General features: G+C 49.2%; 2 protein-coding genes across 4 annotated transcripts in view; one reads left to right on the top strand and one right to left on the bottom strand.

The window, feature by feature from the left end:
* The first annotated feature begins 1,352 nt into the window (after positions 1 to 1,352).
* Positions 1,353 to 7,122, top strand: LOC309522460 (caveolin-3-like). The gene is made up of 2 exons (XM_082205744.1): positions 1,353 to 1,608; positions 6,135 to 7,122. The coding sequence occupies exons 1-2, from the start codon at positions 1,465 to 1,467 to the stop codon at positions 6,483 to 6,485; spliced, it is 495 nt and encodes a 164-aa protein (XP_082061870.1). The 5' UTR covers positions 1,353 to 1,464; the 3' UTR covers positions 6,486 to 7,122.
* Positions 7,123 to 8,066: 944 nt separating this feature from the next.
* Positions 8,067 to 15,741, bottom strand: part of ARHGAP4 (Rho GTPase activating protein 4) — a 48,959-nt gene continuing 41,284 nt past the window's right edge. For 2 of the 3 annotated variants that reach the window (XM_082205715.1, XM_082205716.1), the window contains exons 17-23: positions 15,393 to 15,623; positions 14,942 to 15,018; positions 14,203 to 14,356; positions 11,332 to 11,418; positions 10,993 to 11,148; positions 8,836 to 8,917; positions 8,067 to 8,712 (exon numbers count right to left, since the gene is read on the bottom strand). In XM_082205715.1, coding sequence (XP_082061841.1) covers positions 8,488 to 8,712; positions 8,836 to 8,917; positions 10,993 to 11,148; positions 11,332 to 11,418; positions 14,203 to 14,356; positions 14,942 to 15,018; positions 15,393 to 15,623 — 1,012 coding nt within the window. In that variant the 3' untranslated portion in view covers positions 8,067 to 8,487. The remainder of the gene's footprint in view (positions 8,713 to 8,835; positions 8,918 to 10,992; positions 11,149 to 11,331; positions 11,419 to 14,202; positions 14,357 to 14,941; positions 15,019 to 15,392; positions 15,624 to 15,741) is intronic. The other variant, XM_082205717.1, reaches the window with a different exon arrangement.

Below are 15,741 nucleotides of genomic sequence, written 5' to 3'. Positions count from 1 at the left end.
TTGTGGACCATAAGGTCCTCCACGGGACATACCAGGAAAGGTAGTCCCATAAGTAAGAGGCCGCCTAGGGCTTTAAAGGTTAAAACCAGCACCTTAAACCTGACCCTGTACTCCACCGGGAGCCAGTGCAGCTGGTAAAGCACTGGATGAATGTGGTCCTGTGGCAAGGACCCCCCCCCCCATAAGGAGCCTCACCACGGCATTCTGCACCCGCTGGAGTTTCTGGGTCAGTCTCAAGGGCAGCCCCACGTAGAGCGAGTTACAATAATCAAGCCTGGAGGTGACAGTCGCGTGGATCAGAGTGGCAAGATCAGGGCGGGAAAGGGAAAGGACCAACTGCTTAGCATGACAGAGGTGGGAAAATGCTGCCTTTGCTGTAGCCGAATTCAGCACCAGCTGAAGTTTCTGAGGCAGCCCCGTGTTTAATGCATTGCAGAGAGCCCACCATGGACAACAAGGCTTCCACCTTCTTACTTTAAATTCTCTTCAATTACTTCGCTTCTCAAAGGCCAAAGGCCTGGTTGCAGAAGCAAGCAGCTGCTTTGCACCTAAAGATATATAATGATGGTGTCAGCAAGTGAGCCTTCCTGGGAAGAGTATTCCATAAATGAGGAGCCACCACAGAAAAGACCCGTCTCGTGCTGCAACCCTCTGGGCCTCTCACAGAGGAGGCACACAAAAAAGGGCCTCATATGATGACCGCAGGATCCTAGTCAGTTCATATGGGGAGAGTTGGCCCTTGAGATACTGCAATCCTAAGACTTTTAAGGCTTTATAGGTCAAAATCAGCATTTTGAATTGAACCCGGAAACTAACTGGCAGTCAGTGCAGTCAGACCAGGATCAACCTTATATGCTCAAACCATCCTGTCCAGAGCAACCAGGCTGCTGAATTCAGCACCAGCTGAAGTTTCTGAACTTTCTTCAGAGGCAGCCCCGTGTTTAATGCAGTGCAGTAATCTAATCTATGGGTCCTCTGTCCTTAAACATTTAAGGTGATTAGTTTCCCTGTGCTGTAATCAGGAGCAAAAGAAAAAGGGAGGAGAGATATTTTCCATTTTAACAAGATATAGGTGACCCAGAAATGACAGATACCCTTTAATTTTTTTCTGAAATCCTGGCTGCCACCTGGATAGCTCTTTTCAGCTGGATGGACCCTGGACAGAGACCCTTCAGAACAACATTCCATTGCAATTATTGTATGCTATGAAATAAAAAAGGGATAGAGCCATTAACTATAGCATAAACTATACTAAGCCTTACCAAAAAAAACCTCTGCCCTACCCTAGAGGCAGATGCATTCTGGCTTTGAAGCAGACTATTTTCAGAACAGACTCCCCTATCTGTGGAGGGCAGTCCAGACGGAGTCAGCAGGTGGGGAGAGGGAGCTCCATCCTGACAGCCAGTGACAACTGGCTGGCGCTCTTCAGAGGGAAAGGAGCTAAGCAGGGAACGGCCTGGAGCCATGGCCCAGCAAGGAGGAGGAAGAGAGGAAGAAGAAGAAGAAGAAGAAGTGACCCTGGGGAAGATAGACTCCCGGGACCCCCTCACCAAAGAGATAGATCTGGTGGAAAGAGACCCCAAGCAGATCAACCAAGAAGTGGTAAAGGTGAGAGCATTCCTATTTTAATGGCAGAAAGAAGCACACTCCTGAGGATGCAAAATGATGAAGTTCCCTTTAGACTGAGAGCAGATGGAGCGAGGAGGTGGGGGGGGGGCAAAGCTTTCAAAAATAGCCCAGGAACAAAAGAGAAAATTCCTTCTGCAGATAGCACCAATGCTCCTTTGCAGTAACTTAAAGAAAGCAGCGTGTGCTCTCTACCCTCCCCCTTACGATATTCATTTGTGCACCAAGTGAGACTTAAAACTTGAGGGGTGTGCTTTGTCCCCCATCCACCTCCCCAGAACCCTAAAGTCCACAAGCGGGAGCCGGGTGCAAAAGTTGTGAAGAGAGGGGGAGATTAAGGGACAGTGCTCCTCTGAGGAGCTTGTTTTCAGTGCCAGAATGGAGCTCACAGCCCTTTCAGGCAGAAGATCCCATCCCTCCTTTCCTTGGCAAGCTTTCTTCGTTTCACCAGCCTCTCTGGGGTGGGTGGGTGGGTTGCTGCTGTTGTGAAAACAATTGGGACCTACTGTAATACCTGCAGATCCTGATCAACCTTCTGCTCATCTCTGCTATGGCACAAAACTCCCCTTAAAAAAGGGAGAGTGGCATATGTGCCCCACGGAACATACAATCTAAAAGAGCCTTGAGCATCTCGTATTGTGGCAGAAAGGCAGGACTTTAATGTTGTTGTTCATTATATATAATATATATATAAGGCAAGAACATAAGAATAGGGATGGGTAGTGATAAGCAGCAAATGCAGTTACTTAGATGAAGAATAGGTCAGTGGCTGATTCGGGCCAAATGTGGCCCTCGGCTGCTTCCCATTTGGATTCCAGCACAGACCCACCCTTTCCCTCCTTCTCCTGAGGAGAGACCCAGGCAAAGGTCTCTTTAAAGCCCTTTCTCCTTCCAGTATAAACAGCAGAAGCTCTTCTGCACTCGATCCATGAAGCACTTCACCAACTGAGATACAAACAAAAGCCCAACGTCTGTTGCAATTTGCTACAGCGAAAGAGAGTAGTTTCTCCAAGAATCCTTTCGTCTGTGGGCTCACCCACACTTCCCTTGATCCGAGAGGTTTTTCTTTTGTTCTGCTGCTTTTCCCGGGAAAGCCCACTCTTTACTGCTGAATTGGAACAAACGTCAATCAGGTCACAGCAGTAAAGGGCAGGTTTAGGACCTCAGAGGTGTGGCTGAGCCCTGTGTCTGGGTGGATATGGCCATTGAGCAAATGCTGCTGTCCGTTCAATGCTTATATTTGTTTCAGAACAACGTCCTTGTGGACAGTTAGGGCTGATCCATACTTCCTCTTGTGCCGCTGCTTTCCCCTGCTCTTTAGCACTCAATTGGAGCAAAAGGAAGCTTGGGTTTTCTGCGGATTGCCATTTGCTCCGATTTAGAGCTAGAGTGGCTTTCCCTGGGAAAGGAGCAGGGCAGCCACCCAGACCCATTGCTTTCTCGGCACAGGACAAGCCGAAGTGTGGATGAACCCTTAGTCGCCAAGGGATGGCTTTGGGGCAGCTGGAGTGAAGATGGCACGGCAGGGGAGGAAGAGTCAGCTAGGTCTTCGCAGAAAAGATTGGGCTGTGAAAAGGATTTGAAGAGGGAGGGAGAAAGAGGTAGGAGGCAGTTTGTGGCCTAAGGGCAGTGAGAGAAAATGGCCAATGTACTGGACCTCTCACCGAGCCAGAAACAGAATGCAGGTGCCTTAGCTGACACCCTCACTGCATTTATTTCAAAGACATGAGCCTCAGGTGCAGGACTGCAAAGCTGCCTACAGCTAAAATTTCCATAAACATGAAATAATGTTTTTGTGGAATAGAATTAAAACAGGAGAGTGAATGGGAGATCTCAAAGGCAGCTGGAACAGTCCTTCAGCCCATAGTGGCAGTCGCTTCCTCCTAGTTCATCTTTAGAAAGAATTGGTCACCACCAAAAAATTCAGAGTGGTGGCTATTTCTGTAACTCAGACCCACATCCGCGTTCATTTCTCCCAAGCACCAGCGGCTCATGGGAGTTCAAAGAGAGGAACTGGCAATTGGTGGCCAGGATTGTTCTGGGCAGTGCTTTTCTTCTAGAAAGAAGAGGTGCCAGTACTGCTACCTTTGAGTACCTCCAGAAAAAAGCACTGCTTTGCAGGGAAAACCATGTGCTTTAATGTGTGGTGTGCACTGACAAGGACATGGTCAGTAATGCTGTGGGTTCATGAATTTTACTAGCCCATGTATAGCCTGGAAAAGAGAAGGAAGTGCTTCCAGTCTTACAGGTCACCTCATGGCAATTCTTACTCCCCATAGGTGACCAGGCAAGTGGTGTGGTGTTTTTTTATTGTACTCCCCAAGGCTCCAAGCTGTGTGTGTTTGTGTGTGTCTGTTCATTCCAGCTGCAGTGGGAAAGCAAAGCCTCCTCTCTCTGTGTTCCATGTTTGGCCCTCAGAAGTAGAACTGGATGCAGTTCTCGTTTTAGCTTTATGACTCTGTCAACGGGTGGTTATCCCACCGTGCAAGGAAGCTAACAAGGCTATAAAAAGGACAGATTGAAAAGAAGAAGAAAGAAAATGGTACTGGAAGGATAATGCTCATGTTTAATCCACTTTATGCTGATCACGTTGCTCTACCTTTGGGAGGTCTGCTCTCATCTCTTTACATTTTAATCTGACTTTTGCTCAGGATTTAAAATACAGTTGTACCTTGGATCCCGAACGCCTTGGTACTCAAACGTTTTGACTCCTGAACGCCACAAACCTGGAAGTGAGTGTTCCGGTTAGCGGACGTTCTTTGGAACCCCAACGTCCAACCGGCCTTCTGATTGGCTGCAGGAGCTTCCTGCAGCCAATTAGAAGCTGCACTTTGGTTTTCCGAATGTTTTGAAAGTCAATCCGATTTCTGGAACGGATTCCGTTCAGCTTCCAAGGTACAATTGCACACCAACCCTGCCCTTCTTGGCAGAACCTGGACAGCTCCCAACCATTAAAAGCAGTCTGTAAATTCACACTTTCTCTAATCTAGGATGGATTATGATCAATTTGCACAGAAGTCCAGGGACTATTTTAGTGCTGGGGGCAGAAAACCTATATGACAACCCTTCTGCCACAAATGAACATGGGTGGGTGGGGGGGGTGTGCAATGCACCAGGAGGTTCTACCAGAAGTTCCTCTGGGTTTGGTCTCATCAGTCTGATCAGTCTGATCTGTCTGATCTGTCTCTAATGGTGGATTTCAACTCTTTTGACTGAGGCAGGTGCCTCTTCCTGGCGCATGAGAGGTCTGCCTCTGCAAGGAGATTAAATAGGTGTGCTTAAACAACAGTCATAGCTCTGTAAAGGCTCTGTAGAGCCAGTAAAGGCAAGTTTCCCAAGGAAGGAGGTTTCACAGAACCAGCCAAAGGAGCCAACTGAGGTTTCTACACAGGAAATTGCCATCCAAAGCAAAGATTTTCTCCTGATTACCTGAACAGCCCAAAGGATTCATATGGTTAGGAGAGATCCTTGAGGTAAACTGGACCCAAGGCCACAGAGAGCCTTAAAAATCACTACATTGCAGTATGTTAAAAAATATGTTAAAAATGTAATCCGAGGAAATGATTGAGGAAAATAGAAAGAATGAAACATGAGAACATAGCCAGAATAACATACAAGAAAGGCCAGTCGGCTGGCACATATCCTGTTTGGGACAGAATCTTCCCCAAAGGTGTTTCATCCTCATGTACATTTCTGACCATTGATTGTGGACCTCCTGGCTCCTCTAGAAGTGGGTGCAGAACCAGGGCAGAATGACAGGCCACCTAAGAACAAGAGATCCCGTCGAGTTCTCACAGGGGCCCAAAAGGTGTCTGTGAGCAGAACCTGAACAGAGGAGCCCTCTCCTCATGGTCTTCAGAGGCACTATCATGGCAAGTAGCTCCTGCTAGCCATGTCCGTCATGAATTTGTCTAATTCTCTTTTAAAGCCATCCAAGTTGGTGGTCATCACTTCTCATGGGAGCGGATTCCATAGTTTAACTATGAAGAGCTTCCTTTTGACTCTTCAGATGTTCATGATGCAAATGTGTGTGACAAAGCATAGTTGGCCACTTGTGGGGGGGGGGGAGGCAGCTTCCTGTGTGGAACAGCTTGGAGTACTGAAGCAGCTGGGATGGGAGGTTGCGTAACTCTATCCTGACGATGGCAACTCCCCACATAGGATAGAAGACAAATGTCTGTGAGGGTGAGCACAGGCTTAGAGCTTCACCAAGAGGAACAACGGCTTTGGGGAGGGGATTTTCAGCAAGCACCGTCTCTTGCTGTCTCTCTGCTCATAGCCATTCCATACCAGAAGCTGCTTTGGCCTGGCCATTTTGTGACATGCAGCTGTGTGAAATGTCTAGCTAAGGGCAAAGAGCACTCATCCATCACACGCTAGGACCCAGGTGTGCAAGGCTGGTTGCAGCTCCCCCAGAGGCAGAGATGCTCAACAAGACTTTCTAAAATTCATATTCTGGTTAAAATTAAGCCCTGCCTGACTCATGGCTTTTTTCCCTACTTTGCCAGGTGGACTTTGAAGATGTGATTGCTGAGCCAGAGGGCACGCACAGTTTTGACGGGGTGTGGAAGGCGAGCAACACCACTTTTACTGTCAGCAAGTATTGGTGTTACCGGATTCTGTCGGGGGCCCTGGGCGTGCCCCTCGCCCTGCTCTGGGGCTTCCTCTTTGCCTGCATTTCCTTCTGCCACATCTGGGGAGCCATGCCTTGCATCAAGAGCTACTTTATAGAGGTGCAGTGCTGTGGGCGCTGCTATGCCCTCTGCATACGCACCTTCTGCGACCCGCTCTTCGAAGCTGTGGGGAAGGTCTGCGGTGACCTCCGAGTGGCCCTGCGCAAGGAACGTGCCAAGGATTGAGGCTCTGTTTGGGACCAGGACAGGACTCCGGGGTTTGCCTTCCTCCAGCTAGAGGCCTGATCTAGGTGGGAGCTTCCGGCTGGTGGAGCTATTCCTCTAATTCCCTGTCCTCCACATGCCAAGACAAAGTGGTGGTCTGGAATGGGAAATCCAAATAATAGCCCCTAAACACACACACACGACAGAAACCTCATCAATTAGGCTGGCATGGCAGGCGTTCTGAGTAGGATATGCCCTATGGGTCATGCATCTGTCTATTTCTGCCCCCACGAAGCAGCCCTCTGTCTCACAGTGTGCCACAGTATGAATTCCTTTGTGTACAGAATTAAAGCATCATGTCTCATGTTGTGATTAGCTCCATCCTCTCCTAGGACCGACAGTCACAAGACATAAGGTTTCATCCATCTATTCTCTCGTCCCTTTGAAGCTGCGGTGTGCTGTCAGGGACAGCCTTTCAACACTTCTTTTTCCAAACAGGGGAAACAGCAGCACTGTGGCAACTGCACAGTTACAAAAACCCAAGTTCAGCCACTAGTGTCAATTCCTGCTTTGAAAAGAAAGGTGACTATTTTCCTTTTGTTAAAAGAAACAAAAACAAAATTGCATTGTATGAAAATAAAGCCCAAGAGATCCTTCAGTGCCGTGTTTATTCCATAAAAAAATTCCGGCTGGAGGGTGCTATCTGCGGAGAGTTTACAAATCCAGTTTATTGCAAGAGACAGCAGGGGGAGATCACAGTACAGAATTGTTTCTGGTAATGGAGAAGAGAATCAATACCAGGGCTGTGTGTATGCTGTGATTCTGTGAGAGAACCAAAAAGGCACAGGATGTGGTACTGGGCACCAAATTCCACTTCCTGAGAATCTCAGCTGTATTTTTTAATAAAAAAAATTAAAGCAGGTTTCTAGCCTTAATGGCTGCAAAGATATGCTTGAAAGTGTGTGGTCCAAAGCCTGTTGATATTTTAGAAGCCACAGGAGTGGCTTAGTAAGATTTCCATGGGGTGGAATCTCAGAGCGCTGTACTGATGCTTCCCCCTCTTTTTGACGAGCCCAAGCAGAATAAGTTATGAAAGAGACTCCACACAAGTTTGCTTGATTTGCATAATTTATACAGGTTGAAGAATTCAGCTTTTCTTGGCACAGAATTTTAAAGCCTAGAGTTACACACAGCCCTGATTAATACTGAGCAGCTCAGACTTTTTATTTTAAAAAAGGAGAGAGAGGAACAAAGTAGACCTTCCTTGAATGCAAGGGAAACATTGGCACATGGATGCACTCCCCCAACTATGTCCCCTTACTTATTGCCCCAATGTAAAAGGGTGATGCGCACAGGGATGAGGTTGCACCGGGGACAGCGTGGGGGGGGGGAAGAGTTTTACAAATCCAGACAAATGTGAGAAGCACCAAGGGATACACTGCGGGGTTTGGGAAGCGAGGGAAGAACAGAACACAGCTGGCGAGGGCTTGTGTGAATCATGTCAGGAACAGAACACACATACAAGAGAGAGAATCCTCCTTTTCAACCCCTTGCATTGTAACCCACACTAGTCACTATTAGCCCCCCACCCCACCCGCCAAAGGAATCCTGGTCCCCCACCTCACCACTTTCACATGCAAATCCAAGTGCAAACCATGGGTAGCAGAGGAGAGGCGGAACAGGTGGGGGCAGACAGTCCTAAAAGTTGCCATATGTTTAAAGCAGCTCCCCACCCCCACCCCCGACACCCCCCCACCCGAATCCACAACATTAAAACTTCCAGACTCGCCTCCAGGTGCACAAGGACACTGGATAGCAAATTCCACTTAACGCATTTGGCTTGAAATTAAACTCCCATAAAAATCAGATCGCCCCCCTCCCAAATTGTTTTGTAACAGGAGAGAGAGAGAGACACTCACACATCTGCCCTGAGTTGGTATTCAGAAGATGAAGGGGAAGGGGAAGATTATCACAGTATTGGGCAAGACATGTTGGGGACACTTCCCCCCACCCCAAGTCTGGCTCACTCTCCGTTCCCAGAGGATTTGAAGACCCCTCTGCCCCGCAGGAGCACCCTGTTCGAAGAGACCGTTTTGGCAGGGATGGCTCCCTTCTTGCCAGCGGGGGTGCCCTTTGGGGGCTCTGGCTGCTCAGGGTGGGTGAGGGCATCGTCAGCCCCCATGTGCTTCAAGCCAGAAGTTTTTCCAAGAAGTTCCTTGAACACAGAATCCATATTTCTGGCAACCTCCTGAAAATTGAGAAATAGAGAAAAAGACTGGTGAGGGAGCAGGGCAGTTGGGGGGGGGGAGGAACTGCAGAGGCAGAAGAAATGTTCTATGAGGAGAAAGAGAGAAAATGATTGGCACTTTACCTTATCTATTTCCACCCGTTTCTCCATCGGCCCCTGCCTCTCTGAGCTGTTGACTCCCCAGGGCCGTGGGCTAACTTCTGGCCTGGGGCAGAGCAAACAGAACAGAAGAGAGTATTACATTCAAGACCTCCTATTGTCCCTAACTGCATCATCAGGATTCTAGTCCACATAGTTAAATCTCTGCACTTCTCTGCTTGCCTCTCAGCTATGTTGTTCTGCACTTCTGTTTCCCAGAGTGATGGGAAGTTATGGGCAGGGTCACAGGGCACATTTCCTTGGGGGAAGAGTATGCTAGAGACTTAAGGTGCCTTTGCATTTTGCACATTACTTCTCTAACCACAATGACAAGTGTAAGAGAGAGCAAGAGAGAGAGAGAGAGAGAGAGAGAGAGAGAGAGAGAGCGCACTATCAGGCTACACTATAAATCTATGGAGGGACATTCCTTATCTTTGTGCAATACAGGAACAGATTAACAGAGGTAAGATGCCTTTACTTCTATTCTGGATCACTGTTCCATACAAATTCAAATACTGCTTACCTCCTTTGCTTTTTTCCTGACACTGCTCTGTCAAGGCTTATGATGTCAGTACCAGCATTCCTTATGTTTTCAGCAAGCTGTTTCTCTTCAGCATAAAACTCACTTTGCTAAATTCTCCCTGATCTTTCCAGCATCATCTTACCTGCACCTCTGCTGCTCATTTGATTCTTCTTTCCCTACTAATGGATCCCTATGGCTGGATCCGCTCAAGCAGTGGCAGAATGAGATGGCAGAATGGACTGTTCCATTTCAATCTGCCTACAGAGGAAAACAATTTTTGAACGTTCTCCCATGTATATATATTAGATTTCGACTTGCGGTGAGCTTTGTTGTTTTTTAGTGTAAGGAAGCATTCATGGGGCAGCGACACAGCTCAGTGGCAGAGCAACTGCTTTGCATGCAATTCCCGGTGCAATCCTCAGCATCGCCAGGGATCCTGCAATGCTTCTGCAGGTCAGTGTAGCCACTACTGAACTCGATGGACCAGTGGTGTTCCTTGTTATAAGCCTTCTTCCTATGTTTGATTCTAAAATGAGAATCTCATGCCTACGGTCACTTTACCACTCCAAGACTCTGCCACCTCACCTGCTGCATAGGTTGTAGATCTAAGCAAAGGCCCGACTATTACATTGCCAGAGTGGTGGAGTCACTTCTGCACGGCCAGATCCCAGGCCACTCTGGGATCATCAATGCAGTCTGAACAGAGGTTCAAAAGAGAGTTTGGATGGCCATCTATCAGGGATTCTTTAGTGGCAATTCTGGCATTGCAGGAAGCTAGACTAGGTGAGCCTCGGGTCCCATCCAGCTCTACAATTCTATGATTCTAACAAGAAGCAACCCACCTCCTTCTCTTCTGCCCTGGGCAAGGGCTTCCCATGGACCTTACTAGAGCAGCCTCACACACTGCTCTGATGCCCTGAGCACACCCAGCTGAAGGAGGACAAACAGACAGCAGTTTAATTCTTTATTACAAAGCATGAACTTGTGGTATCTCCTAAGGTGCACCAAACACTCAAGTACGCTTCTGGTGGCTAAGCAGCTGGCATCCCCTCCCCAGGCTAGTGCTCCAAGCTGTTGAGCAGAATGGTGGCCACATCTCCACCCAAACTTAGGTACTCTTGACTGACAGGATGTGTGCAAACAGCCTGCGGCTTCTCCTACATGGATGTTGCCACTGTGCCTGCCTCTTCGAACCCCTCCTGGTCCTTGGAGACAGCAGGGAAGAAGACGGAGGGGATTGGGGATTCTACCAGCCACCTCTCTCAGGATCTGTCTCTTCCTCTGCTCCTGGCGTGTTCTGCACCTCCTCCCCTGTCTCCAACTGCTCAGCCTCTTCCCCTTCCTCCAGCCCCGACTCCTGCTGCCTCGTGGGAGGCACAAAAGCCCACAAATGGCTGAGCCCTTCCCCTGCCTCTGCTACACACTCCTCAGAGCTCTGCCAGTCCCTGACATCTGGTAATACAAGAGTCATAGAATTGTAGAGTTGGAAGGTTCAACCCCCTGCAATGCAGGAATCTCAACTAGATCATACATGGAGAGATGGCTATCCATCTAACGTACACTTGCAACCACGGGGAATTTCTCCCACCTACCCATGCTTTCTTCTTCATTGCTCTCACCTTTCAGTTGGGTGAAAGGTCCTGGAGTGGGCAGGCTGCAGGAGGGGGAAGGACAGGCGGCCCCCATCCATGAAGGGCGATGCCAGCTTGCGGATGGGGCTGCTCCCTCCACCACGCTGGCGACCCCCACCACCCGCATCCGAATTCATCCGCAGCCTGGGAAAGAGAGAGAAAGAGCACCTGCTTATAAGACGGATCCAGCCCCAAGGTGCCCAGGCACAGCCATCTCTGGGGTGGAATGCAACCGTTCCTACAGGTGCCGTCATCCTCCACCACGCAGCCAGCGCTGAGATGCTGCCACTTCCTGGGAAGAGGTCTGTCTGCCACACCTTCTCCTACCTGCTGGCGGGTTCAGGGAGCGGCTCATCCACAGAGGGTCCCGTGTCAATCTCTAACCTGGAACTCCGGGGGCTAGATTGTTTCTCGCTGCCAGGGTAAGCGACAGGGGGAAATAGAAACTTGTTAAAAAAAGCCGGTGGGAGGAATTTTCCTCCCGAGCTAGCCTACGGTGCTTCCCCACAGTCACCTTTCTAGAGGTCCTCAGAGCACGGCCACAGTGGGGAGCTGCAAACACTAACTTTGCTTAGCCCACCCACGAGGAACAGGGAGTCCTGAAGTAACTATTCAGCACAGAGGGGCATCTACCCAGCACTCCCACTGCTGTAAGGACCCTGCCCTTTTATTTTTCTTAAAACAAACAAGCTTCTGACACAGCATACACATCATATATTTAAAGCCCATTGCTTCCTGCAAAGAATCATGGGAACTGTAGTTTACCCTGCCAACAGCCACAATTCCCAATAGCCTTAACAAACTACAGTTCCCACGATTATTTGGAGGAAATTGTGCACTTTCCATGTATGTTGTGTATGCACCCTAAGTCTCTAGTCCTCATTATGGCACATAAATCTTGGAAATAAAAGGTCACTATATAGGAGCATCATGGGGCACCTGTTTCCAGTACCTTTGTGACTCTCTGTTGCCCATTAGTTCTAAATATCCATGGACTTTCCTCCTGAATCTTGGTCTACACATGCAGCTGAGTGCTGGTGCTTACCTTCAAAGCCCCACATGGCTTGGGACCTGGAAACTTGAGGGATTGCCTTCTCTCACATCAAGCAGCCTCAGAGGTTATGTATCAGGTAAACCCCTGAGGAGAGCATCTTTTTCGTAGCGGCATCTCACTGGTGGAATTCTCACCCCAGGGAGGCTCGCCTGGTGCCTACACTAATATATTTCTATATCAAACCCCTTTAAGCTTTTACCAGGCTTTTAACCTCCAATCTATTTCTCCTCCTTGCTCCCTGGGCCACGAACATATCAAGCACTGCTTTTCAGTGTTTCTGTTAGTTGATCTACCCAGGAAATTTATGATTTAACGGCAGTATACTTTTTAAATAAATAGAGGCAGCAGAATAAGGGCCCTAGAGTCCCAGTGTGGTAGACTGGATTGTGCTTCTTCAGGCTGCAAATGGAGGAACTTGCCTTTTAAAAAACATTCTCTCACATAAAAGAACTCCATGCACATGAAAATCTAGGACCGCAGGCAGAAAAGTTCTAGCTCAGCCTTCTGTGTTAGTTTTCTACTTGCAATCTCTTCCTCTTCCTCTTCCTCTTCTTCATGTCATTTCCCACCCCCAGCCTGAACCAATGCAGCCCAATCTGCCACCTAAGGACTCTATGACCTCAGGCTCCTGCATGCCTAGGGCAGGCCTGGCACAGCACCATCACAGAACATCACAGCTCTTCAGCTCTGTAAAAGGCTGCTTCTTGGAACAAGGTCAAAAGGTTCCTTAAAGAGACAGGCACATTTTAACTCACAACTGCACTTGTGGGTTCTGGGCAAAATGCAGAACTCCGATGATACAGAGAGGAGAATGCAACCCAGCTCCCACTCACCCGCAAAGTAATCAAAGGAAATCCATATCAGCCTTAATTGGGCTGAGGGAAGCCACAGACCCTTTTCCTTCCCCACAGGCTGCGGTTATTGGTCAGTGGTAAACGTGGCCTGTCTTGTAAACAGCTCCTTTCTATTCTGCAGTTGAGTCCAGGCATGGCTTCAGTGCTGCAGGGGAGGCCCTGCGTAGTCCCACTGAGACGACTCATATGTTTTGCGCCACTTCTCATCCCACAAGTGACCCACAGGAACCCGCATGCTGTGGTCCAGCATATGAGCTAGTGACTGGCAGCCTGCTTGTGTGGCTTCAGCCGTTCTTTGTCAAAAGCAGTAAAAAGAGCCATCTCAGCAAAGGAACGTGTTTCCCTTCCAAAACAGGAAAGCATTTACAAGGTGTCACAACCAACTGCCTGGAACAATGAGGAGCTGTATATATAGTAGGACAGCCCCAAAGAAACGATAAAGACGAAGGCTGTGGTAATAGGACAGTTGATGGTGCCAGAGGTTTCCATAAACTTCTTTTGGCAAACCCGCCCCCAAGAGGGAGGGAATGAACCCTTCTTCCAAATAAGACAAGTGAACTGCAGTTGCTGGGGGGCATCAACAACAGCCCAAGAGTGGAGACACTCCAACATTCAGGCAGGACGCCATTCATGCAATTAGCAAGTGGCTTTTTATAAAGTAAGTTGCAGTCAAAGGGGAGAGGAATCCAGAATGTGGCATATTAGGCGGGGGGGGGCAGGGATGTAGCTTTAGTTCTTTGCCCCCAGCCACATCCCTCATCTCGACCAGGCCCCGCATGGCTTCTACTGGCTTTTGAGAAGGAGCTCCTCCCTTGCGTTCCCAGTGTCAACAGCATAGGAACACAGGGGAGCTGCCTTTTAATGAATCAGACCAAAGGTCAACCTCAGTCAGTATTGTCTACATGGACTGACCGCCGCTGTCTAGATTACAGACATGGTTCTCTTCTGGGTGGGACCTGGAGAGACCAGGGATCCAACCAGGTTCTTTCTGCATGCAAAGTTCTGTCACTGAGCTACCATATCTATATAGTGATATGAACTGGGGCTGCAGTGGGAGATGAAGGGTTAGGGACCCACTAGCACTCAACCCAGGGAGTGCACTCATCCAGTGCTTTGGTTGATTGGCAGAGGGGACTTTGGGAAGACTTCACCCCCAGCTACCTTGATGCTTCCACTTCTCCAGCTTATTTCATTAAACCTAGCTTAACAGTTTAGGAGTAAGTAACTCTCTTCACACGGGCCAATTGCCACTCTCTTCCCCAGGTCTTCCCTTCAAGGTGTGCCACTCACCTGTCAGGCAGGACAATGGGAGGCACTAGTCCCCGGTTGTTGCCACGCTCACCTCGCCGCCAGCCAACTGGGCCCACTCGCTGTGGCGTAAAGCGCTCCTCATGCTGAACCGCAGAAACAGAGCGAGGCACCGTCTCGGACTGGGAGTCACACTCTGGGAGGGCAAGAAGGCACAAGACCAGAAGCTGGACATATTCTCAATTTGGGTCTGGGCAAGATGTTTCTGCAGATCCCAAAAGGAAACATGGTGGCTTAAACGGAGGACTGAGGGCTCTTCCCAAGGACCTCACCCACCTCAGGGTAGTTGTCAGTTGCTTGTGATAGATGCCAAGGCAAAGCCTGAGCTAGACTATGACCCCAGATAATTCTTGGTGACAAAGCAGATCTAGCCAGTTTTGGTACTTGCGTGTCCATAAAAAAAGAGGGGGCATCCATAACACATTATTAAACAGGAGGTCAAATATTATTTCAAGTGGCTTCTGAAATGGCCATTGTTATTTTATGGGTTGGAATAATGTATACTGTAGGGGTGCTCACCTAATATTATTGTGACAACCTGGAGGTGGGCTGGTCACTGTATGTATCAGTACTCTCTGTGGGTGCATTTGTGACCCAGGCCAAGTCCTTCCAGTAGCGCTGCCTTCAGTAACTGGGATGATGGGCAGATTTGGTCCTACCACCTGGGCTGCAATCTGGGGCATATGGTAACCCCAGCTGCACATAACTCCCCACCACTCACCATCTTCGCTAGCTGGTGTTTCGGGGGTCCCCTCCGTCTCAGGCTCCTCTGCTGTGGCCTCCAGTGGCAACACATCACTGTCAGCAAGAAGGAGGGAAATAAAAAGAAGAGGAGGAGTTTGGATTTGATATCCCACCTTTCACTCCCTTTAAGGAGTCTCAAAGCGGCTAACATTCTCCTTTCCCTTCCTCCCCCACAACAAACACTCTGTGAGGTGAGTGGGGCTGAGAGACTTCAAAGAAGTGTGACTCGCCCAAGGTCACCCAGCAGCTGCATGTGGAGGAGCGGAGAGTGTGACAGTTACCATTTCCTTGCAGGGGTCTTTCCAGTGGGACGGAGGAATGAGCATTACCAGCTGCGCTGAACCACATGCAAATTTCTCACACACACAACAACGCCTCACTGCTCCTTTGCTCACAGCACCCACCCTCTCCCCATCGCCCCTTCATACCAGTACTCCTCCTCAGCCAGGGCCATGACCTTCTCATACTGGGGTCCGGGCAGCTGGCTGGTCCCAGGGAAGATGGCCTCGTGATGCACGATCAGGCACTTCACCACCTCGTTGATGTGGGGCTGCACCGACACAGCGTCCTGGCCTGCAGGGACGGTCACCAAGGTAGGGCCAAAGCACACAGCTAGGTTGTGGGGATCCATCATGTTCTCATCGCTATAGTGAGACAAGCTGAGGGAGGAAGGAGGTGTGTGTTACAGGGGAGGGGCCTCCTAGCCCCAGGGAGCGCGCTCTCTCTCTCTCTCTCTCTCTCTCTCTCTCTCTCTCGCCGTCTCCATCTGGCCACCCA

Source organism: Podarcis vaucheri (assembly GCF_965113315.1).
Source record: "Podarcis vaucheri genome assembly, chromosome: 17".
NCBI lineage: Eukaryota > Metazoa > Chordata > Lepidosauria > Squamata > Lacertidae > Podarcis > Podarcis vaucheri.
This window is presented reverse-complemented; position numbering and strand designations above follow the sequence as displayed.